The 25,805-nt window shown below is 42.7% G+C and overlaps 1 protein-coding gene across 2 annotated transcripts in view; it reads left to right on the top strand.

Annotated features, from left to right (window-relative positions):
- Positions 1-25,805, top strand: part of SLC26A9 (solute carrier family 26 member 9) — a 52,305-nt gene that overhangs the window by 9,679 nt on the left and 16,821 nt on the right. For both annotated transcript variants that reach the window (XM_084853298.1, XM_084853299.1), the window contains exons 5-13: positions 1,098-1,262; positions 2,082-2,234; positions 9,916-9,998; positions 12,105-12,252; positions 14,101-14,214; positions 15,601-15,678; positions 17,403-17,498; positions 21,176-21,282; positions 25,510-25,579. In XM_084853298.1, coding sequence (XP_084709424.1) covers positions 1,098-1,262; positions 2,082-2,234; positions 9,916-9,998; positions 12,105-12,252; positions 14,101-14,214; positions 15,601-15,678; positions 17,403-17,498; positions 21,176-21,282; positions 25,510-25,579 — 1,014 coding nt within the window. The remainder of the gene's footprint in view (positions 1-1,097; positions 1,263-2,081; positions 2,235-9,915; positions 9,999-12,104; positions 12,253-14,100; positions 14,215-15,600; positions 15,679-17,402; positions 17,499-21,175; positions 21,283-25,509; positions 25,580-25,805) is intronic.

The raw sequence follows: 25,805 nt of genomic DNA, 5'->3' as shown, positions 1-25,805 counted from the left end.
CTGCAGCGACATCCGGCCACTGCTGGGCTGTGCAGGGACACAAATGACGGCCGCTGTAGCCGCCGCCATTTGCGTCCCTTTTTTGCCGTGATAGGCTACGTAAATATTTACATAGTCTATCACTGCCTCCGCAGGACACAAAAGGTATTTATGTAGCCTATCACAGCTAAAATGGTGAAGTGAATGGAGGCTGCAGACGCGGCCGCCATTCGCAGAGCAGCACGAACAGCAGCAGGTGAGTGCTCCGTTTCGCGTGCCTTTCGCATGGTGGGGGGGGGCTTCGTTCCGCCACAGGTTTCAGGGGGCCGAATGCACTGGCATTCGGCCTCACCGAGATACGTGGCAGAATTCTCCTCCATCCCTACTTCACAGATGTTTAAAGACACATGTTCATGCGTGTATGTCATCTGTTTAGTATATGAGAGCTGTATAAGATTGATAGTATGATAGTGCCTTCTTATGCTGTGGCGACGTGCATATCAGTCTGAAGAATATTAATGAATTAAGTCCCCAGGTAAATGTAAACTGGTCAGGCACTACAAGAGTTGGCGTATTGTATAAACGTGGGGAATGAAAATAAAAGTAATAATGGGTGACTGAGATGCTTTTCTTCTGTTTCCTGTACATCAGGGGTGGGCAACTTGTGGTTCTCAAGATATTGTTGGATAGCAACTCCCATCAGCCCTCACCCTTGGCTATGCTAACTAGGGCTAATGGGAACTGCAATCCAACAACATCTGGAAGGCCACAAGGTACCCTCCCCTGCTGTTACCATGTTTGCTACATAATGTGTGAAGCTGCAAGTCACAGATGTAACAGGGATACTCTTTCCAGGGATTAAACCACAGCTAAATGTTGGTGTGCCAGGAAGAGCCCTGCTCCACCTTGTCTCCCGTTACCTCATCCCTCTAGCAGCAGGGAGGGGTCACATATGTCAGCTTTGTGCCATACTCCTACACTGGTGGAAATCCCTTCTGGAAGAGTTATAGCAGTCATTTCCACATACCAGAGACTGCTCTGGACATTAGTATGAACTGCAGGTTATTCCTCTGAGGGGTTCCACTCACCATCTGACATGTTTCTCTGTCTGCCCATAGATATGCCTGGGATTCGTGCAGTTTGGCTTTGTTGCTATCTACCTTTCAGAATCCTTCATCAGGGGTTTCATGACAGCTGCTGGCCTACAGATCCTGATCTCAGTGCTCAAGTATATCTTTGGCGTGAAGATTGAATCCTACACGGGGCCCCTTGCCATTGTCTATGTAAGTGAGCAATATGAGAATGATGATTATTGCCCAAACCTGTCTGCTTATGCTTTAACTACATGAAAATCAATCTGGAAGGATATTAATGAATTATGCCCCCAAGTAAATGTAAAGTAGTTCGGCCCTGCCAGAGTTGGATAAATTTGTGGGGAATTACAATAAATGTAATAATGAGTGCTTGATATGCTTTTTTCCCACTGCATGACAGAAGAAGTTCCACCCGTGAGGCTTTTTCTCTTCTGGGCAACTCTTAAAAGCTACAGGAGTGCTCTAAAGGTCTTGCAATACTAGGGAATATGCACAAAAGTAATGAGAATTACTATTAATTCTACCACATTTTAATTATAAGGGATTAGAGGAAAGCCTTCATGGAGTTATGGAGTCCAAAGTTTCCTGCTGTGAGCCCCTTGAACTTTCCTCTAAGGTCCCAGCTGGATGCTGTTGTTGGAAACAACAAGTCAGATTAAATGCATCCTGTCTGGTCAGGCCCTACTTACTGACCCTATAATTAATCCCTAGTTGGCTACTCCTGCAGGGATTGCACCTCCTTATGCTGCTTGGAGTGCTGGCTACTGCAGTCAGATATAGACTTCCAGGCTCAATAATGGCCACTAATGTGCCATCATTGGGTTGTATCCAATGTTAGTCCTATCTAGAGTAGAGCTGTTGAAATGAATGGAATTAGTATTGGGTGCAACCCTTTGCGTCTGCCTGAGCAAATGCCATGGCATATCTTCCAGTCCTGCTGGCATGTTGAGGAGGCCCCTTCCTCTCTTTTTATTACTTAATTCTTCTCTTGTTTTTCCTTCCCTCTAGACTTTTATTGATATTTGCAAAAACCTGCCTAAGACCAATGTAGCCTCTCTGGTGTTTGCCTTGATCAGCACTGTGCTCCTGATAATTGTGAAAGAGCTGAATATGAAATACATGAAAAAGATCCGAGTCCCCATTCCCATGGAGATCATTATAGTAAGTAGCAGATCCTGAGCAATGTCTTTCCCCTGCTTTTATCCAAGCGATTAGAGCCCTCGCTGTGGTCAGTGCCCTCCCTTCTCTTCAGATGCAGAAATAAATGTATAAAAAAAGCTGTTGGCCATTGAGGGATCAATATGGTTCAAAAAACACCCAAGGAGGAAATGGGTGTAATAATTCACTTCTGCGTGAGATATTACACTCACATTTTCTGCTTCGTGGTAAGAAAGTTGGCTTGTCTCCAGGCTCCCTTGGGCCTTTCCAAATGTTTGCATTTTTTTTTCTTTTGCACAATAAATGTAGAATTATTAGTTTGTTGCAGCAAAAACAACAAACGTCTTGTGGCACCTGAAAGGCTAACACATTTATTATGGCATAAGCTTTTGCTGATTAGAATCACTGCATTTGATGACGTGTAGTCCACTAAGAGTGCAATCCTATGCATGTTTAGACAGAAAAAAGTCTGACTGGGAAATGCTGGGAGTTGTAGGACTTCTTCCATTTAAACATGGAGAGGATCGCACCCTAAATTAGTTAGTCTTTAAGATGCCACAAGACTCTTTGTTGCAACAGACTAGCTATCCCACCCTCCACCCCTTGTAATTTGTTGCAGGGGATCCAAACATCTTCGTCCAAAGCGCTGCTTTTGGCTGCTGCCATGGCGCCCGTGGGAACCATGTTGGGGACCCCTGTGCATATGCATATATATATATATATATACACACACACACACACACACACACACACATACATACATACATATACACACATACATACACACACACACACACACATATGCAAATTAAGAAATAAACACTGCAATTTAAATAGAAATACATTACATGGCCTTCAAGACGAGGCTGGACAGCCATTTGTCAGGGATGCTCTGACTTGGATTCCTGCATTGAGCAGGGGGTTGGACTCGATGGCCTTGTAGGCCCCTTCCAGCCCTACTATTCTATGATTCTATGATTCTAAGTCACCATAGTGGGGAAGACTGTGACCAGATGACGTGTGTGTGCCTGCTGAGTCTGCTGTCCAGATGCTATCTGTGGATGGGCAACTTCAAACTCCCTGTTCTCCCTTCTTATGGTTCTTTATGTTTAAAACAGACTTGGATTGGGCAGCCCTCCAAACAGAGGGTGCCTTCAAATAGAGGGCACCCTTCAAATACTGTCCTCTGTAAAGTAGGGCATGTGGACACTCTAAGGAAGACTAGCAGGATCAGATTCCAAGACGATAAGCTGAAGCAGCAGAGTGTGAAAGCAGCTAGGATTAGAGAAAGGGTGTTGGAAGGTCTTGCCTGGGAGCTGAAGATAGAATCAGGAGTCACAAGGTCCAGATCACAGCCAGGTACTACTGGGAGAACATGTGTGATAGCCTCAGTCCATCTGCAGTAGCATCCACTGGGAGGCAGCCCTATTTATATAGAAAAGGACCAAGGGAAGATCTCTTGTTGTCATTCCAGCTCTAGTGTGGTTGCCTGGATTGGGCAGAAAGTGCTGAAAGTAACATAGCTGGAAGCAGTCAATTGCATGTGAGGGTGCTTTCCTAGTGTTAGAAGTACCTGGTTTGTGTCCCTGATGCATACAGGCCAGTGACAAACTGGCCTATGTAGTGGTTTAATATTAAAAGTACTGGGATGTTGTTCAACTGCAGGCTTACAAACCTGTTGCAGATGCTACTAACTCTACTGCTGACCTATATGTCTATAGTATTTGATGAACAATGCACACCTGAGCTGTCAAAAGTTTCATCAGACATGCAGATAACACTGGCCAGACAAGGTCGCTGAAGAAAAATGTATTGGCAGGCTCAGGTTAACCTTGACTCATATCGGGGTGAAAACATCCTCAGACTATACAGCAGGAAATGTATATGAACTGAAACGTGATAAGACAGGAAGCTGTAGTAGTAAGATGCCTACATGCCTCACGTGACTGGGAAGGCAGGAGGCCAATGTACGTGCTGACACCCAGGGAGCATTGGTGTAATTAGAGCTGTGGGAAAGGCAAAGATTTGGGCAGACACTGTCTTTGGTTACAATTTGCAATCATTCCAAAGTTTGCTATTGCAGCGATGTGAAATGAGCTGTACTGTGCTAACATGGGAATATCTTACACCCACTTTACTCTGTTGTATGTGAACGGCAGTGGTGGAGGATGCAGGGTAAGAGAAAAAGAAGCATTTACTCTAATTTCAAAAACTGACATGTACAGGAGAGGTGCTAAGAAAATGAGAATTCCATTTCATGGGCATCCATGAAAACAACAGCAGTACTCCTGCATAAAACGTTCTCAGGGAGAACAACCCTATGCCCCTAGAGAGAGTCGGGGGGCAGGGGCATAGGATACTTTGGATTCCTGGATCTGAAGTTGGACACAGTGCTCCCAAGAGTCTGAGCTCCCCGCCCCCTCCTCTCCAGCATGGAGAGAACTGTGCCGGGTGCCTCTCCGAGGTTGCAAAGGGGACCTTGGAGGGAAGGGAAAGGAGGTGTGCCTGTGGGTGGGGAGGGGACAGCTTACGCTCCCCTCCCCAGCCTCCCTCCTTCCGCCTCCCCAACCCCTCAGCTAGATGGGCAAAAAAGCCTGTCTAGCTAAGTTGCAGAGCGGGAGGCACAGTGGAGCTGAAGATCGCTTCCGCTGTGCCTCCTGCTCTCACTGGATACTCGTAAGCCTCTGAGCTTCGGCTATTGGGCGGTAGGGAAATGAAACAAACAAACGAGCAAACAAATAAAATATCAAGGGTGGATCCAGTAGGATTGCACCCTAACAGATTTGTTGGAATGATCATTATATTAGTTTGCCCCAAGCCAATTCTATGATCTATAAGACTCCAGAAGGAAATCTGTTCACTGAATTAGATGCATATAAGGCAACAGCTTGGGACCTGGGGACCTGAAGGACTGCCTTCGGCCACATGACCCTGCCCAAACACTGCTGTCATCATCTTAGGCTCTCCATTCACCATCTGAAATCAGACAAATGGTCTTCTTGGACATGGTACCCCATTTATGGTATGTCCTCCTAAGGGATGTATGCCTGAGTGCCAGGCAAAGAGATTTTTATTTGCATTGGCATTTCAGCATGTGGCATGAGCTGGGTGGCCTCCTGAACATTTTGCCTAAGTGCATCATGGAAATGTTCCAAATAGACCAATAAAATAACTAAATAAATAACTGAAGAGGGAAAGCCACAAAAATACAGTAGTCAGAGCACTAAAGTCATGACTAGCATTGCATTTCCATGTCCCTATGCTCCTGTTTCATCTTTAACCTGCCCACATCAGGGTTGTTGTTGTTGTCATTCAATCATGTCTGACTCTTCGTGACCCCATGGACCATAGCATGCCAGGCCTTCCTTTCCTCCGCTCTCTCCTGGAGCGTGCTCAAGTCCATATTCATTGCATCAGTGATGCTATTTAGCCATCTCATCCTCTGCCGTCCCCTTCTCCTTTTGCCTTCAGTCTTTCCCAGCATCAGGGTCTTTTCCAGAGAGTTTTCTCTTCGCATTAGGTGGCCAAAATATTTGAGCTTCAGCTTCAGTAGCTGTCCTTCCAATGAGCACTCAGGGTTGATTTCCTTTGGGATGGACTGATTTGACCTCCTTGCAGTCCAGGGGACTCGTAAGAGTCTTCTCCAGCACCACAGTTTGAAAGCATCAATTCTTCGGCGCTCAGCCTTCCTTATAGTCCAGCTCTCACAGCCATACATTACTACTGGGAAAGCAAGGGATCAAAACCTTGGCAGGAAGAAGAGAGTTAAGAGTTACCTCTTGATAGCCAGCCAGGGCCTTTAGGGTTGCTGGAGGAATAGGGTGGCTGTCAGTGGACAGTGAATGATGGTGTGTTTGTTTGTTTATTTATTTATTATTAAATTTATTAATCGGCCATCTGGCTGGTCACCCAGCCACTCTGGGCGATGTACAACATACAATAAAAACAGTTTAAAACAATAAAATTCTACAATAAAAACATTTTCTAAAATACTCTAACCCACCCCAAATGCCTGCCTGAACAGCCACGTTTTTAATGCATGACGGAAGCTCATTAAAGAGGGGGCATGACGGAGTTCCCTAGGGAGGGAGTTCCACAGAGTGGGGGCCACCACAGAAAAGGCCCTCTCCCTCATCCCCACCAGTCTAGCTGTCCTAGCTGATGGGACAGAGAGAAGGCCATCCGAGGCTGATCTTGTTAAGCGGCCTGTCTGGTGCTGCTGGAGGCGCTCCTTAAGATAGGCTGGGCCGGAACCATATAGGGTTTTAAAGGTCAAAACCAACACCTTGAATTTGACCCAGAAAACAACTGGTAACCAGTGCAACTCCTTCAGCACTCGAGTGATGTGATCTCGCCGGCGGCTGCCTTTAATCAGGCGAGCCGCCGCGTTCTGTACCAGCTGCAGTTTCCGAACCGTCTTCAAGGGTAACCCCACGTAGAGCGCATTACAGTAGTCTAAACGAGAGGAGACCAGGGCATGTACTACCGATGGGAGCAGATGGTCAGGAAGGAAGGGGCGCAGCCGCCGTATCAGATGGAGTTGATACAGCGCTGTCCGGCTCACAGCTGACACCTGAGCCTCCATGGACAGCTGGGAGTCCAAAATGACCCCCAGGCTACAGACCTGGTCTTTCAAGGGTAGCCATACCCCATTCAACACCAGGTCAACATCACCCAGCCTCCTCTTGTCTCCCACCAAAAGTACCTCGGTTTTAGACCAGGGAAAATGTGGCATTTTATTGTGAAAGTGAAAGAAACTGCTTTTTCTACTTGTGTAATTGTGCTATTCCTCTATACCATAGTGCCACCTAGAGATTATGCAGTGGAAAAGTAGGAAAGGTGTTGAGTGCAGCTCCCTTGTCTGTGCCAGCCCTTTGCTGATCTTCAGTACCTTTAAAAGCTCCATTCCCAACAGCTGTAGCTTTTTTCCACTTTGATTGCAGCTTTCTCCACAGCAATTATGCAGTGAGGTGTGTGAATAGTGTCGACATATAGTTCAGTCACTTGTTGGCACTGGACCTAGTTCCAACTGGGTGGACTGAGGAGTTTCCTATTGGTGTGTGTTCTTGTTGAAGAGAGACAATAAAGAGCTTTTCTACATGAGGCTTTAATTGGCTGTTAATCTGCTGTATCTTGTTTCAGTTTCGTTGCAGAATTGAGATCCGAGCACTACATGAAAAGCATATCCTTTCCTACTTTTCCACTGCATAATCTCTAGGTGGCACTATGGTATAGAGGAATAGCACAATTACACAAGTAGAAAAAGCAGTTTCTTTCACTTTCACAATAAAATGCCACATTTTCCCTGGTCTAAAAAACTCGCTGAAAGTGCTTGTTAGACGCAGAAGCGAAACTGGTGGGTCACAATGTCGTCTAAAGAACCCCTAACCAACCATGAGTAGGGAATGATGAGCACATGATAAATGCCTTGTGTAGAAAAGCTCAATGTTTGTGTGTTGGACTTATACATACTTAATGTAGACCCACTGAAATCAGTGGGACTTAAGTTAGTCATGACTTGGAGCATCTCTACACCAGCCTAAAATCCTGCATTTAAAATGGGGCTTTCTGCTTTCGTTTTAAATGCAGGATCACAATGGACTCCCTTTATATGGGCTTCCTTTCCCCCCTCCTTCTTCCCCTTCTCTGAGTCCTCCATACATTTCATTGGTCTAGCTCCTTTTCTTGCGGCTTTTTCTTTTTCAAGGCGGGAAGAAACAGAACACAAGTGGGGTAATTTCAGAGCTCATTATCTCCAATCTTTTTAACAATGGAATAAAGGTCATTTAGTGCAGGAGACACCCTGGAGGTTCACGACATCATCTAAGGGGCTCGCAAACTTCCGTAAGTGAGCAATCTCAATAGCAGGATAAAAGCTCTGCGTGAAGAAGCCCTTGGTCATTGACTGGTGTGTCCCCTAAGCCTTCAGTGATAAAGGCGATTATGTGTCTGATGCTCTCACTTTGTTTTGTTTTTTAAAACAAAGTATATGTTCGCTCCATCGCTGGAGAGGGAGTGTGCATAGATAAGAACTTGCCTACATTTTAAAAAGGAAAGAATGCATAAAGATGTACGAGATGTCAACTTTACCCAAGGCAATGCTGTTTTGGAGGGAGGGAGAGAGATTAGCCTTGTTTTGTTTCCCCTTTCATATTTAAAAAGGCAAACGTTATGTAGGCTTGTGGGTAAGGGGAGATTGTGTTCCCAGGACACTCAAGGTGCTTCTAGACAAGACATCTATTGTGCAATTGTCCTGCCTCATTCACAGAATTTTTGGGGGGTGGGGGCAGACATTGTCATCTTCCATTAGTTATCTTCCTGTGTTTTCCCACTGGTTCTTCCATCTTATTTCTTATCACAAAAAAGAATCCATTAAGGAGGGAAAGACAGAATTACTGCAGTGTCTTTTGATTGGTAGCACTTGAAGTACCCTTAACCACACTTCACACACCAGTTTCAGCAGCTAATTTGTGCAGCTTTGGGGTAAACCATGGAGAAAGGCAGTCTTCATTCATGCTGCCGCAGAGATGTCTGGCTAGAGCAAAAACTACAGAAGGCCTTTTGAGCATATTGACTCCATGGTCAAACTGAAAAGCAGAGAGGCTAAAAGATGTTCTCGTTTGTGGAGCTTAAATTGCTTTGAGCCTCTTGGGAGAGAGAGAGAGAGAGAGAGAGAGAGAGAGAGAGAGAGATGAGAATGAATGTGCAGTCATTGTTAATGCAGAATAAGACCCTGAAGAAAGGTTATATATATATATATATATATATATATATATATATATATGTATGTATGAATGAATGTTCAATCATTGTTAAATGCAGAATAAGACCCTGAAGAAAGGCATTCATAATCCAAATGAGTATCCTGGCCAATTTAGGTTTTACATGTGCATTATAAACAGACTTAAGCAAAAACCAGCCTCTTACATATGAAAATCCCCTGTATCTATACAGGCCATGGCATACAGGGAACAGTTGCCGTATTGCTTATGATGCAAGAAAAAGGTGCCTAGATGTAAAGCATATATGGGACTTTGAGAATCCTGGATTTTATACTTTGATCTAGGTAGCCACCATCTTCTTCATACAAAATAGGGACTTTATGTGAAATGTCCTAGCAGTAAGCAGGGTAGTCCAATGCATCTTGGCATTTAAATATAGTTAGTGGATCTGATCATGTAGGACTATGCATGTCTGCAGATGGAGGGTTCCTGGTACTACCAATCAAAAAACCTTGTGCAGCTCTTCTGTCTTTCTCTCTGTAACAAATGTATTTTCTTTTTGCAAGAAAACAGATGGAAGAAGCTGTGGGAAAACACAGGAGCGTTATAAGTGGAAGATGATGATGTCTGGACTCCCCATAAAATTTCATAGATAGGGCATGACTGCATAATAAAAGCTTCATCTGGAAGCATCCTATATATTCATTAATTCATTAATTCATTCATTCATTCACTGTCTGCAGGAAAACAGTGATTCAGTGTTTATATATCACTCAAATGGATTTCCCCCCTCTTAATGCAAATCTAAATTCTCTCTTTCACACACAGACATGCACACACACACACGTGCGCACACACACATCCATTTACCTGTTGAAGGAAAGTGTTAACAACCTCAGTTTGCACCACAAGGTGAAAAAAGTGCTGCTGGGCTTAAGCCTTTCTTAATGCTTTGATTTCAGGTCATAGTAGCTACTGCAGTTTCTGGAAGCTTTAATATGCCTGAGAAATATGACATGCCAATTGTTGGACATATCAATATGGGGTGAGTAAATGCACTGATGATTATTCTCTTTCCAAGAGCTCTTTCTCTTTCAGAACAGGAATATTCAAATGATGTGTCAGCTCATGAATCCCAGTGTATTTAATACTGAACTTCTTCCTTCTGGAATAAGGGCCAAACTAGATGTGACATTGGGAAACCCATGAACAGGAACTAAAAATAGCAGAACTAGGGGATGGTTGCAGCTAGCTGAGCAGTAGGAAGAAGCAACAAAAGTGTAAGGGCCTTTTTTATTTTTTTAAATTATTTTCACAAATCACTGGATATAACAAGAAAAAGAGAGAGAGACATTTCTTTCAAACATAAGGACTCGAACCATCCATGAACTTAGAATTCCAGTATATTATGAAGAGTGATCAATTCTTCTTGTTTACAGACCCTTGTTCTTTCTATCTTCTTAAATAAGTCAGTTTTATCATGTGAACTGTGAAAAAAGGAAGGGCCATTTTTTAAAAACATTAACTCTGCTGACGTTTTCCTCTCCTTCTCCCTGGCTCCCAGTATTAGAATCAGGCATCCTGAAGAAGCGGCTTGAGAACAGACACAAACTGTGGGTCTTTCTGAAAACAAATGGAAACAGGGCTCAGAAATTCCAGTGGCCGTGTTGCAACATCTCTAAATAGAGTAGAAAGTAGGGCAGAGCAAAAGTGGATAGTGTCTGCAAAGCTTGATTTGTATGAGTCAATCCATTCATGAATTACAAGCACAACATAATTATAAAGTGTATAATAATCACTGTGGATAAAACATGTGGCAGCTCATCCTATGCTACAGTAATTATAATGAGATTCACACAAGTTTGCATTCCTATGCTGAAGGAAATACCTTGAATTCAATCAACAGTAAGACCACAGATGTTCTTTGGCCTTGCACTCAATTTATGCTTTACCTTTGTGGCTTGCTGGCCATTGCAAACCCGCTCTTTGATGCTGGTTCCCATGCAACATTGGTAATGTATGTTTTGTGGATGGCTTGATCCTGTGTCTATTTCCTATGCCAGTATCCTCCCTCCATTAAGGCCATGCAGCCTGACTTGAAGCCACATGGTCTGGGCTACTTATAGCATCAAAGCATACATATATGACAGTGCATTTTGCAAGCCAGCCACAAGGGAGTGGCTGAACAGTGGCAACCATGTTGCAAAGGTCAAATATGATTGAGCCTTAGTGATGCAGATGCCTAGACTGGAGAGTTTCCCAGTAGACTGGCAGGTTGTGGTAGACTCGTGCAGTGCAAGCTGGTGGCTCTGATGTCAGTTGGGCAGTGAATCCACGCTGGGTTTCAGTCAGAACTCTAAAGGAGCTATCCAAGATGCTGAAACTTACCCCCCAAATAGGCTAGCACCTTGGATAGCTCCTTTAGTGTTCTGACTGGTTCTCACTGAAACCCAGAGTGGATTCACCACCCAACTAACATCAGAGCCACCAGCCTCCACTGGACTCCTGGATCTAGTGCACAACCCACATTCATTGCTATATTTTAAATCTGTTGAATGAGGATTGTGCAGTGTCAATGCTAAATGTGGGCTGAGTTGCAGTCTGGGCATATGGTAAATCAGTTGGTTTGCTTGAAATGATCGTACTTTTCCTAAAAGTTTCTAGGCAGCTAACAGTCATAAAACAAGAAAAACAAGCGCATCAAAAATGTATGAAAGATCCAAAAAAGCATAAAAGCAGCAGAATATGTTGAAATCACTTCAGAACTGCCTCATGCAAAATAAAAGCAATCCAATTTCATGACTTTGTGCCAAACCCTACAGTCATCCCACCATAAACATAAATAATGCAACATTCTGGCTTTGACTGGCATTCTTGGTTCTCAGAGTTTTAAGGAATTTGCTATGGAGTCCAACTTTTCAATTAAATGTGATGGCCTCAATATGTCTACATGTCCAGCTACGTTTGCCATTCATCCTTAAGTGTGTTGCAATTGACAGCTATATCTTTGCCCGTACCTGACTGAACCTTCATGATGGCTGAACTGAGTCTAGTTTACACATATTGAAAAAATCCCCCAGTCTGGTCTACTGTTTTCACCAGCAGTTGTCATTTTTCTTGACTGCTTCATTTTTGTTCTTTTTGGTTCTAGCTTCCCATCAGCCACTCTTCCCCTGGTGGGCAAGTGGAAAGATATGATTGGCACCGCTTTCTCACTTGCCATTGTGGGCTATGTGATCAATCTGGCCATGGGCAGAACTCTTGGAACCAAGCATGGCTATGATGTGGACCCCAACCAGGTAACATTCATCAGCTCTTAGCAGAGAAATATATAGAGGAATGATTCAGACTCACCCAAAATATCTATGCTGCCTTTTCCAGGGTTGGAGTGGGGTGCTTGTTGTCCTCTTCAGAAAGGCAGTGCTAGATTGATGGGAGGACAGGCAGGGGGACTCATAACAAAATGTACAGCACTACCCCTAACTCCCCTCAATTTTAGATGAATCATGCCCCCTGTAGTCTTCTAAGAACAGTACATAAGAGGGCATCACAATAAGTATTGGTGGGCATCTAATTCAAGCACTGCAGAGTTCTCCTTCAGAATCTAGGTCAGTTTTCCCCAACCTGGTGCCTTCCAGATGTTTTGGTTGAAAACTGCCATAATCCCTGACCATTAGCCATGCTGGATGTAGCTGAAGGGAGTTGTAGTCCAAAATATCTGGGTGGCACCTGATTGGAGAGGGCTGCTCAGGGTCTAGTGTGTCCAGGAGTTGTGTGGTGCACGCACGCACACACGCGCACACACAAATGATCCTGGCTTGAAGTTATTATCAAAGTGGTCAGTATGTGTAGGGTCTAGAGGCCGGGTCACAACATTTTCCAAGCTGTGAAGCACTGGCATGCAATAGCTCAACAGGCAGATAAAGCCATTTTCTCAACATCACATAAAAAATGGAATGGGGGTGGGAGTGGCCTAGACTGGTGTGAGAAAATCACATGGAGAGCAGATAGGATCTTATGATACAGGTGCAGAACCTCAAGCCCAGGGGCCAAATCTGGCCCTCCTGGGATTCCAATCCAGCCCTCCTACGTTCCCAAAAAACAACCCTAGCCCCCTTCCTCCAGTCCTTCCTCCTCTCCCCAACCACCAAGTGTTGGGTGGTTTCCTGGCTTTTGTGGAGTTTTTCCCCCCATTCTAAAAGGTTGGAAGAGGTTTCAACACTATGGAGGCAGCTGCTGCATGAAGTGATTTAACTGTGCCTGTGTAATGACTGTAAATTGATTTAAATTCCGATTTACATGGTTGGCTGGATATGTATTTGTAAAATAGATGGATATAAATATATAAATAATAATAATAATAATAATAATAATAATAATATCATCAAATATGTGGCTCCTGTACACAAAGGCTTGCTGCAAGCTGGCCTGTAAGCCCTTTGCTGCTCAATTTTCTTACTTTACTTGCTTCACAGCTGCAGAGTAGCCACTAGCTCAGAGAAGAATCTGGATCAGGCACATGAGGACTATTAGCTGGCTATTTAGCAGTTGGTTCAAGGGATTAATTTGTAAATACTTTCAGTCGGGTTAAACAAACTTCTCTGAAGAGCAGCTCAGAATTGTGTCATCTTGAGAAACGTCCTTGTGTGCATCACGTGGTGATGGCTTGCACAACCACAGCTTTTAAAATAATAGACACAGCCAAGTGTGCCACAAGTGTCCTCTGTTGAACTTTTCTCTGTCCATTGTTGCTGAATGGATGATTCACTAGGGATGACAGTCTCAGATTAGAGTTGTGGATAAGAGAAGCCTGCTAGAATTGTCCTGGCCTGGGAGTTTACAAGAGAGTCACGTGGTCTACGGATTTGACTCAGAGAATCCTTGGATGCTTCTGGAATGAGCAGAAGCAATACTCATAGGGTGTGGATGAACCTCAGGAGATGGGATAGCAGCTATGCCGAGCTTGTGGTAGCAGACTTTGCATGAATAATGCCACCCTTGCATATGAAGGATCAGAGCGCTACATGACTGTTTGACCTATTTCTTGCATTCAGCAATTTGCTGCCAAAAGAACCTTACTGTAAAAGCAAGGTCATGATGTTAGTTGCCACATTAAACTGATTAGCCCATTCTCCTTGCTTCCATAGGAAATGCTGGCTCTGGGCTGCAGCAACTTTTTTGGATCCTTTTTCAAAATCCACGTGATCTGCTGCGCTCTTTCAGTGACCTTAGCTGTGGATGGAGCTGGAGGAAAATCTCAGGTTCGTTCTTTCTTTCTTGCTTGCTTTCTTTCTTTCTTGTATTTATCTCCTGCCCTTTCTCACAAACAGCCCAGGGTGGTTTACCTTCTCCTCTCAAAAGTGCAAGACTTTGTTAGAGGAACCCTGGACTTTTCTCCACCCTGGATGGACTGTTGTTTAATAGTTGTTCTCTCTGCCCAGGGAATCCTGGGAATGTAATGTGAGGAGGGCTTGAGAGCTAAACCACTGAATTCTCAACAAACCCACATTTCCAGGATTCTTTGGAGAACACCGTGGCTATTAAATGAGGACAGAACCATTTATAATGCATGAGGTAGATAACTAATTCGATAGTGTTGCTGTCATTGCAGCAGAGTTGGCCACGGGGTAGCTCTCAAAAAAAAATCAGGTACAACTAATAATATTTGGCATTTGTATAGAGCTTTCAAGTGCTCAGAGCACTTCAGAAACATTGTCTTGTTATAATCTTTACAACAACAATAATAACAACCCTGTAAGGTGGGTCGATGTTATTATCCCCATTGTACAGATGGGGTGAGAGAAAGTGACTTGATTAAGACCATCAAGTGAGTTGGTGGCCAAGGTGAGATCTGAACCAGGAACTTCCTGATTTGGAGCTCCATCTCTTCACCACACTACACCAGCTCACTAGCTAACATTTGTGATTTCTAATCACACCAGTTTTAAATTCTGCCAGGTTCTGAATCATATATTCTGATCGCACCAATTTCTCATCAGCAATAGTTCTAGTACTGTTGCCAGTTTTTGTAGTTAGTTGGAGTGCCTGATCTCAACGTGTGACTTTGCCTGATAAGGTGGGTGGAAACAGGAGTTTGCATCGCTGTACCTAAAACGACATCCTCCAGGTGGAGTGGCGCCACTTTGTTCTGTCCTACCTGATAAAGCATCAGAAGCTCTTGCTTGTACAAGTACACTCTGAACTTTTGGAGGGAATCCAGGGCTGCCCAGACCCCAGACTTGTCCAGAGATGCTTAAATCCTTACAAAAAAGCAACAAATAAAAAACTCTGCAGTATCAATAACTAGGAATGTTTATGTATAGTTTGAAAGTGCACAATGTTTTAAATTACTAATTGATCCAATTAAGTGCATTGTATCGTATGTAACATTTCTTTCTTCTGTGGGCTACTAATGTAGCTACTAATATTATAATCTCTCATAAGAAAGATAACTACAAAAACAAAGCTTTGTTGCAAACAAGAGGTGGAGCTGAGACAAGAAGAACTGAGACCATCTTTCTATCCCAATACATTCCTCCCTCAGTCATCAGACTACTTATTTATCCCTTCTTGGCTTCTCCACTGACAGATAACAACATGATTTAAGTTCCAAGTCCTTTTTGTGATAGTTACTTCTCTCTCCTCAGGTGGCAAGTTTTTGTGTGGCGCTGGTCGTGATGATAACCATGTTGTCTTTGGGAATTTACCTCAGCCCCCTTCCTAAGGTAAAAATTCAGCCAGCAAAATCTATTTATGAACACCTGTTTCCAGGCTGTGTATACTAGACATGCCTCCTCCTTTATGGGCATATTTACACCACAGACTTAAACTGGTTTAATAGTCCTTTCCTATCCTCAGGGAATCCTGGGAACTGTATTTTTGTTAAATGTTCTATAGATCTCTAACACAGAATTCACTGCACCCTCACTATATTACAAATCCCAGGATTCCTTGAGAGAAGCCAAGACAGTTGAATTGGTATAAAACCATAATAAATGAGTAGGTATATATGTTTTGTGTTTTAATCTCTCCCGTTTTCTAACTAAGCAAGGCCTTTCTGTAATAGGTGTGCAGTAGTGAAACTACCAAACAACTCTCTCGGGGCCAAATTACATATGATGTTTATCATAGTTTGCTCTTATGTTAAAGTTTTTTCATTAACTAATTGGCAATGCAAGGGGCTTGATCTGAATTGGAATTCTGGTGTGGGGAATAGGGGTCTTTAGTCCTTTGCCCCTGCTGTGGTCCCAATCTGGATTCACCCACTCCCATGCCTAAAATTTGCATTGTTCATATTTGTTCATATTGGGGAAAAAGTGGGAGCTTTTTCCCCAATATGAACAAATATGAGCTTTTATTCAAATGTAAATTGCAAGTGCAGGCCCCCTGATCTCGATCAGGACCAAAGGGTTATACTCCCCCTAACCCCATGCCAGGGTCCTGTCTGGATCAGGCCGCTCATGATGGCAACTTATGGGGGAAAAAATAGTTTGCACTCAAAGGAAAACTATGCGATAAAGATTGTGTGTAGTTTGGTCCTCGAACAGGCTGCCCTTTAGATTTCAGATGGAAGAAAGCACCCAGTGAATGTTTCCTTAAATCGTAATGCTCTGGCTAAATTCAGGCTGTAATCCTAAGCATACATACCAGAAAATTAGTCCAACTGAATTCATTTCCAGTTAAATAAGATTAGGATTGGTCTGAAAACTGGAATAAACCTAGGTCAACAGGCAAAATCTAAGTCAGCCTTCCCCAAGCTGGTGCCCTCAGATGTGTAGAATTACACCTCCCATCACCTCCAGCCTGTACAGCCAATATCTACATATGGGTTTGCACAAAAGCAATGGAGGCTGCTGGCTCCAATGTCAGTGGGCGGTGAATCTGTTCTGGGTTTCAGTCAGAACTGTAAAGGAGCTATCCAAAGCCACCAGCCTCCACTGAACAAAAGCAAGAGGGAAAGACTGAGGCGTGAATCCCAGTGAGATTCAGTTTTGGTTAAACTGGGCAATGGAGGGGAACAAACTGACATGAACCAGGTGAAGGGGCAGGATGTGATTTCTTGTGAGTTCACGATTCTGCCACTGAGCCTATAGTTCTATGCACACTTTCCCAGGAGTAAGCCCCATTGAGCACAGTGGAGTTTATTTCCAAGGAAATAGGTGCAGGATTGTGTTGCTTTCTTTTACCTGTGATCTGGTTCTAGCAAATATTGGTCGAGAAGACAACTTTGACCTACATAGGCTGGCATTGTGATGGAAAGGAGAGAATCATTCTGTAGTATTTCAGTTATCCATTTGGCAACATGCAGCAATATTTCTCTTACAGTTTGCTCTTACAAAGAAACTGTACCTGCCGTGGCACAAACAGGCAATGTGCTGGGGCAGCTAAAACGGATAGTATTCTTGTGGCTTTTGTCATCCATTTTAATGCTGTGCAATCTTTATTGTAGGCTGTATTGGGAGCCTTGATAGCTGTGAACCTGAAGAATTCTCTCAAGCAACTGACTGACCCTTACTATCTCTGGAAAAAAAGCAAGTTGGACTGTGTGAGTGTCTCATGTTAAATGGCTTGGAAGAGAAGGGAGGAGTCCTTGTTCAGCATGGTTTAGGTCACTCCTTTGTAAAACACTAGCATGAATAGTAGAGGAATACAGAGACTTTGCAACCAGAGGTGTTTGTCTTTTGCATTTCCACATGCGTGAGATTTATTTTGGAATTTGTTAAAAGGTTAGGATTCCTGAGAATGTCAGGGCACTTATGTAGTCTACATGTTAATGGAGATATATTTCAATTATGTCTCTTATTAAAAACAACAAATATTTCACAAGAACTCAAATATTAGATTCAGATGAAGCATCTGCAGCACATTAAGGAAAAGCCACGGTTACATAAATTGAACTTATTTATTTATTTATTTATTTATTTATTTATTTCTATACCGCCCAATAGCCGAAGCTCTCTGGGCGGTTCACAAAAACTAAAACCAAACAACACACAATAAAACAATTTAAAATATATAGAACATTAAAACCACAATATAACAATACAACCACAATAAAACCTAGCAGCAGTACAGGAGTTTAAAATACAGATTTAAAACAGCAAAGATAAAAATTTAGAAAGCTAAAATGCCTGGGAAAATAAAAAGGTCTTCACCTGGCGCCGAAAGGAGTACAATGTAGGCTCCAGGCGAACCTCACTAGGGAGCTCATTCCAGAGCCTAAGAACTACATACTTAGTCTGATAACAGAATTTATATTTCCTTCACATATAATGAAAGTTTCCTTGATGAAGTTTATGAATAGATATGAATTGATTGTGAATGCATGTTTATTAACTGACATCAACTAAAATAATAGTTGAGCTCATAGTGCATGTAATGCACAGACTTGAACAATCATTACAAAGGTTGTGTCATGATAAATCACAATAAGGGCGTCTCTACATTAAATACCCCCCCTCCCCCCAGTCCTAGTGTTGTGGGGTCTTTCTGCTTTTACAGCAGGCTTTCAGACAGGGACCATGTGATTGCTGAGAAGGGAAGTTTTTCATTTTCAAGGTTCCATAGAACTCAATGAACAAGCCATCTAGTGGCTGTTTTAATAGCACAACAATCCAATATATTTTTAACACATTATCTCCAGATCTTTTAAACATGGAATAACCGGGAAATACCTCTGGATGTGCCCTGGAGGTTGATGTCATGAAAAGGCCCCACAAACTTCCATGAGTGACCCACCACAGGTACACAATAAAAGCCTCATGTGATGGTGCCCTAAGTCATAGTTTTTAAAAAAAATCAGGTAGCATGGAAAAGACCTTGGAGAGCCACTGTCAGTAAAAGTAGACAATACTGGGCTAGATGGACAAATTATCTGAGCTGATATAAGGCAGTTTCCTATGTTGGTTCAGTCCAATAACTAAACATCATGCCTTAGATGACCCCCAAAGAAGGAAAAACCTTCAGAAAAAGATAAGAGTTCCAGGTACTGGTTGATGTAAAACTCACTAATACAAGCACCATGGAAAAAGCAAATGTATAAATGTCTGGGTGTTGTAAATCTTGTTCAAACAAAATATCCAACAGTAAATTATATTTACATAAACTGTGCCAATGTCTTACACTTTTCTCCAAAAATTGCTTTATCGGCAAAAAGAATAATCCAAATTGTCCAGCTACAGACATCCAACAGCTTTCTTAAAATAGTGTTCAAATACTAGGCAAGACAGATTGTGCTTTACAGTTCTGCATATGGGATTAGGAATGTGTTGTATATTATAACTGACTTGAATCCCCTGAAATATGCTGAGAACAACACTTGACCCAGTGGAGCACCTACACAAGTAGTTACCTTTTAAGCCACTGAAGGACCTCACTGACTTTGAGAGCACTAATTTCACATACTCACTGCCATACTTGATAGCTGTACTCACAGCCTCATACCCACAGCTGCCTTAAACTGCATACAGAAAAGAAAGATATAAATTATACCAATAAATAAAGAAATGTGGATCAAGCAGGGATATTCAAGAGAAATATAAACTGTTTTTTGTTTTGTTTTTTGTCAGATCAATTAATCAACTAATCTAGCGGTTTATAATAGGAAACATTGCTGGATAATCCAGGCTGTGCCCTCTTCCTCCTGATCCAGAGTGGCAGGAGGAGAGCCTATGAAGGATATAGAAAAGTGGGATCAGTGTGGCAAGGGATGGCTGATACCACGCCAGCAAATATGTGGATCTTAGGAGGACAGTCACACAAGCAATTGCCCTAGACTGGTCTGGCTAGTGTGGATCCCAAAGGGCAGATATGTGTTGGCAAAAAAACAACACACAATTACTCCATCAAAAATGCACCAATGTGAATTTTCTCAGAAGTGTATGGGAAACAATTGAACCAGATATACAGTTGTCCATTCCTATGTTGGCCCAGCATTTCTGTGATAAAGTCCTTAGTTCCAATGTTGTAGCTGAGATCCATTGTTTTTCTAAGTGATATTGAGGTTTAGGATGTGGAATAAGCCAAATCTTTTATTGGCAATGGTCATGAAAAACTGTTCTGATTATTTTGTACAAGAAGATCCATATGCCAGGATCCAATCAATTATAACTGAACATGTATTTCTTTTAAAATATATATTTCTTGGAAGTTTAGTTGAACAAATCAAGTTTGTCCATGTTGTCTACATATTATCAGACAACTTTCATGCTTTTCCCCAGAGGTAGCTGCACATCCTGTGCATGAAATACTAATTTAATGTTTTCTTTAAAAGTGGGGATTGGTATGAAATTCCACCCCCACCCCAATACTATTTCTCTAAATGGAATAGATCAAATTTGTCACTTTTGTATAAAGTTGTTTACTTTATTCTTGCATTACAATTTGTGGGTGTTGTTGTTTTTGGACTTTGTTCAAATGTCTTATGTCATGGAGTAGAGAAGAATACAGATATATAGATATAGATATAGATAGATATAAAAATTAGCATTTATACCCTCCTCTTCAGCCAGAAAGGCTTCTGGAGCAGTTTACAGATCAATAAAAACAAGATAATCCCTGCTCCCAGGTTTATAACCTAAACAGGGTTATAACCTAAACATGTCACACACGCGTGCACACACACACACACACATGCAAAGGGATGGAGGGGGGAAAGGAAATCAGGCACCAATGGTTAATGTTATATGGTAGCTGTGAGGGAAATGAGTTACTCACAGTTAAAAAATAGGTCTCAGCAGGCCTCCAAGGGATAGTCTGGTGACCTGACCTTCCTTAAAATGGCTGTACTGTGGACAGGTGGTGTTTGTTCCTGCAGTGCAGCTGTGTGTAAGGAATGGGTATGGTCTCAGAACTTTTCACACCCAAATTGTCTTTATTTTCTAAGTGGTTTGCAGAAATTGTCCTGAGTTTAGATTTTTCTCAGCAGAAATGGTGGGGGTGGCAGGAGTTAGAATCATGATTCTTGCAAAACCAAAATAGTTATCTCAGGATTTCTAGGTGTCATCAGATTCTGTATTAGTAACGAAATTCTGTCATATTGATATCTAGACCTCCTGAATTTAAGTTTTCTAAAGACAACAACATAATTTCAGGCTTCAATAATTTAACCATAGCTATGCAGTCATATTTAATCTGCGTGTTCCATTCCCATCTTCCCATCCACTCATGCAAGGTTGTCCCCAGTGCAAGGAAGTGACCTGCTGTGTTTATGTCTTTCCACAGATGGTCTGGGTGGTGAGCTTCCTGTCGGCTTTCTTCCTGGGTTTGCCCTTTGGACTTGCCGTGGGAGTGGGTTTTTCCATCCTGGTGGTGGTTTTCCATACCCAGTTGTAAGTATTATCCTGGTGATGGCCTGTAACAGAAATGCACAAGTAGATGCATTTTTCCATAGTCTGGGTCAAAATGTCAAAGGCAGGTGTGACTTGCAGCACGTGGAACACAAATTTATTAATCCCTGTTAGTAAATAGTGACGTAAGTTTAAGATAACTGCTGCCTAATCTCCCATTCCAATTAATATATTTCAAGGCTGGTATAAATATAAAATGATTTACATCATGCATAAAAACACCCGTTGGACTTCCTTCTCTCTTAAATCCATTATACGTAAAAGGAAGACCCACTTTTTGGTGCAAGAGATAAATGTGATGCTGGGCTATACTGATCTTTCTTTGTGGTAACTTCATCTAAAGAGAAAGTCAGTCTTGTGAATTAGCCTCTTTGCTTCAAGTGAAAGAAAGTCTTTGTCATTAGGGAGTATCTGCATTTCCTGATGGAACTGTCGTCATCATCACCATTATACACTTATGAAGCACCTAAAATGTGCTGTACAGATATTGAAAGATAAGACAGGTCCTGCCTGCAATCTAATATACATGATACAAAAGGAAAAAGGAGTAGGGAGGGAAGAGGAAAGAAGTACTGGAGCAACAGCTCCTTCTCTTGTGGATGGATAGCCAGGTTGGTCTCCCCTTTCCCATGAAATTCTTCCTCAGAAGGCAGAGAGTATAGCTTCCCAGTGGCCTTGAATTCCCTGGCCAATGGAAGAGGCCAGAGTGTGTTTCCCTTCCATTCTACAGTCCCAGGGCAACAGAAGGTAGGAGAAGATGGAGTGCAAGGACTTCTGCTGTTGTAGCTTTCTCTTTTCACACAGGGATGATTCCAGAAATAGTCCTCCACTATAAAACTAAGGTGGCAAAGTCCATGTGAAAACTTCACCACCTCAGAAACAGACCAATAAATTGTCCTTCAGAAACGGTTCCCCAGATAGGAAGGATGTTGTATCAACATTTCTTCTGACAAAGTGCAGAGGATGTTAGCAGAGCTGATCTTGGCATCTCCCAACTCCAGTGTACACAAGGTTATGGTCCAGATGCAATAGAGGATAGTATTCCTTACATTTTGTCTTCAGATTTGAACTCTCACATGACTTGGATTTCAAATTGCTGTTTCCTTGTTTTTGCTCAGAAACTTCTGACCACCCTGCTCAATTAGACATGCTTCCTGGTATACCCAAATCCAGATCTAGACCTACCTGTTTTTGTGTGACCCTGACCCTGTGAGCACTCTGAGAGCTGCTTCACATTACCTCCATAATGAGACATTTCATGGATTCATGCCTTCTGTTGCCTTTCATTGACTGGATGAATGGAGCAGGCTTCTCCCATGGATGGCAAGTGAGGGTCAGGGGGTCACCTTCAGTCACTGCTTGTTGCAGTCAGGACGGGTAAAGCAAAAAGAGGGCAGCTCCAGGGAGGAACCAGCAACAAACCAGGAGAGCCTGTGCTTTGTTTTCTTCTCACTTTCACTGCCCATTTGGATATGTGTGGGTGTGGGTGCTTGCATCTCTGTAGCTACGTTGAGTAATCTCCATTGGCTCTGCCACTGCCTCCTCTGCCCACACATCCATATAGGCTACACCAAAGGGAAGCAAAGGCTTGGCTGGAGCTTTGCTGTCTTTGCCTATGCCCCACATTGACCAGCAATGATTGGGAGTCATCCCCAGCCCTTCTTGCCCATACTAGCCTCACACATTCAGGCAGCTGAGAACCTAATTTCTTGTTTCCCTCAATATGAGGGAAATGTGTGAATCATCCATTATTCCCCTGCAGTAGAATTCTGATCTTGCATCAGTAGACATGCCCTTTGTCTGATTCCCACATTAACTTCTGAAGCAGTCAAGTCACTAGGAAGTGATGTTACCCTTTCAGTTTCAGATGGCAAATCATTCTCATGAATCTGCCCCCATCCAGTGATCATTTGTAAAACTTGAGAACTAGCATACTCCTAGGCATGCTATGAACTGTCACCACATGGGGGCGCATTCATAACAAAAATCCCACTGTGTGAATTTACATTGTCTACCATATTGACAAGACAACAGTTTTCAACGTCTTTGAATATTGTGAAACATATACATGAAAATCTAGAATATCACAAAGGGAGGGAAACTGATTGGACATTTTTATGTATGTATCAAACAATTCATCCTGCAGACACGCCCTCCCCTTCTTCATGCCCTTGACAATCCAATCTATTATCAATGAGGTTGATGGTGGAAATGGTGGTGAAGGAGAGCACTAAATGAGCCCATACAAAAACAGTTACATGCTGCTAGAGCAGCCTTCCCCAACCTGGTGCCTTCCAGATGTTTTGAACTACAACTCCCAGACTTTCTGACCTTTGGCCATACTGACTGGGACTAATGGGAGTTGAAGTCCAAAACATCTGGAGGGCACCAGGTTGGGGGAGGCTGTGCTAGACTAATAAAGCTCATTTATTTCAGTAGTTCACAAAGATTCAAGCTGGTGTATTTTCAGGGGATTTCCTCTGCTCAAGTGAAAGGGGTGTGAGGAACTCTCATTGTGTCTTCAAAGGATGGTACAAAGACAACTGGCCTACTAGCCTAACAACTGGATTTTAATCCCTTCAACTGCGGAAGAGTGATCACTACACTTTGAGCTGTTTCTCCTCTTCCAGCAACAAAATTCAATCAATCGTATTGAGGCAAAAATGGTTTCATAACCTCTCTCCTAATTTGGGTAGATTTTATTTAGGATTTTATGGAACATACATAGCAGGGCTGTTATGAGATCAAGTTCCTGGTACCACATCTTCTGCATTTTATGGTTTTGTAAGCTTAGGCGCTTCCAGATGGAGGGCAAGCAAAAGGCATTGTGCATCTATTCCATCTGTTTCTCCTTAACGGATTTCTGCAATAAGAAAAAAGATGGAAGAAGCAGGTGAAGATTGCGATTGGAAGACAATGACATCTGGAAACTGCCCCCTTATAAAATTCCTTGAATGCAACAGGATGGTGGCACAATAAAAGCCTCATCTGGAAGTACCCCAGTCTCTGTCTGTTACTGGAGCCATTTCCTCATGTTATGGAGACCTTGTCCATTAACTCACTGGTCCTGGGCAGTTAGTCACAGCTTCTGTTGTGCTTTTTCATCTCTCTGAGAAGATGGGTTCAGCTTAATAAGATGGCTCCTTTGCTCCATAAGCAATGAAGTTTGGTGCTACTTCCTACAAGTAGACTGGTGGGTTAACAGTCAGGAAATTATAGATGATGTTGGCTGTGTCAGGATTAGCAAGTTAAACACACCATCCTTCCTCTTCTTGCATCAATTGATCATATTAATAGGAAGGTTCATAGAATCAAAGAATAGCAGGGTTGGAAGGGGCCTATAAGACCATCGAGTCCAACCCCCTGCTCAATGCAGGAATCCAAGTCCAAGCATCCCTGACAGATGGCTGTCCAGCTTCATCGTGAATTCCTCCAGTGTGGAGGAGCCCACTACCTCCCTAGGTGATTGGTTCCATTGTTGTATTGCTCTAACAGTCAGGAAATTTTTCATGCTATTCAGCTGGAATTTGGCTTCCTGTAACTTGAGCCCATTATTCCGTATCCTGCATTCTGGGATAATCGAGAAGAGATCCTGACCTTCCTCTCTGGGACAACCTTTCAAGTACTTGAAGAGTGCTATCCTATCTCCCCTCAGTCTTCTCTTCTCAAGGCTAAACATGCCCAGTTCTTTCAGTCTCTCCTCATAGGGCTTTGTTTCCAGTCCACGGATCATCTTCATTGCCCTCCTCTGAACTCTCTCCAGTTTGTCTGCATCCTTCTTAAAGTGTGGCACCCAGAAATGGACACAGTACTCAAATTGAGGCCTAACCAGTGCTGAGTAGAGGGAAACTAGTACTTCAAGAGGGGAACTAGTACTTCAAGAGGGGAACTAGTACTTCCCCCTGCAGGCCCCCCCTAGACTCTGAACCTTCACCAAAGATGATCCAGCTCACTCCCAAAGAAGAACTCCAAAGTTAAGTAGGTACAACAGGAATTGGTAACTGTATTGAGCTCAGTGTGAAGCCAGTGTCGACAACAGCTGATTGGCGCACTGGTACAAAGGCCTGTATGTGATCTGCAAAGGAATATATAGCACTGGATTTTATGTAGTTTAACGTTCTTTTATTGTAGCAGGCTGGCTCCAGTTTTGTTTCAGGCAACTGTAGGCTACCTATTTAAACATTCATTTTCTTCCATTTTCCTTCCTAGCCGCAATGGATCTGTCCTTGGCCCTGTAGCCTCTTCTGATATATACAAGAACCCCAAAGTATACAACAAGGTAAATATAGAAGCAAAAATAATCTCCCTCTATTTTGCCACCACTAGCCAATTCACAAGTGAAATGTTTGTTTTATCATCTTATGTGATTTAACTACAGGCATCTTTTCATTCTGTGATTTTTGTTTGACTTATAGTGTTCAAAGTTGGGTGTTATTGCAGGGGCTTGAAATACATTGTCAAAATTACCCTTTTCTCTTGATATTGTTTAAATTCCTCATTTCAGA

Source organism: Heloderma suspectum, chromosome 4 (genome assembly GCF_057233095.1).
Source record: "Heloderma suspectum isolate Gila_16-S chromosome 4, 16-S_ref, whole genome shotgun sequence".
Classification (NCBI taxonomy): Eukaryota; Metazoa; Chordata; class Lepidosauria; order Squamata; family Helodermatidae; genus Heloderma; species Heloderma suspectum.
The sequence above is the reverse complement of the archived record's forward strand: the minus strand, read 5'-3'. Positions and strand labels throughout refer to the sequence as shown.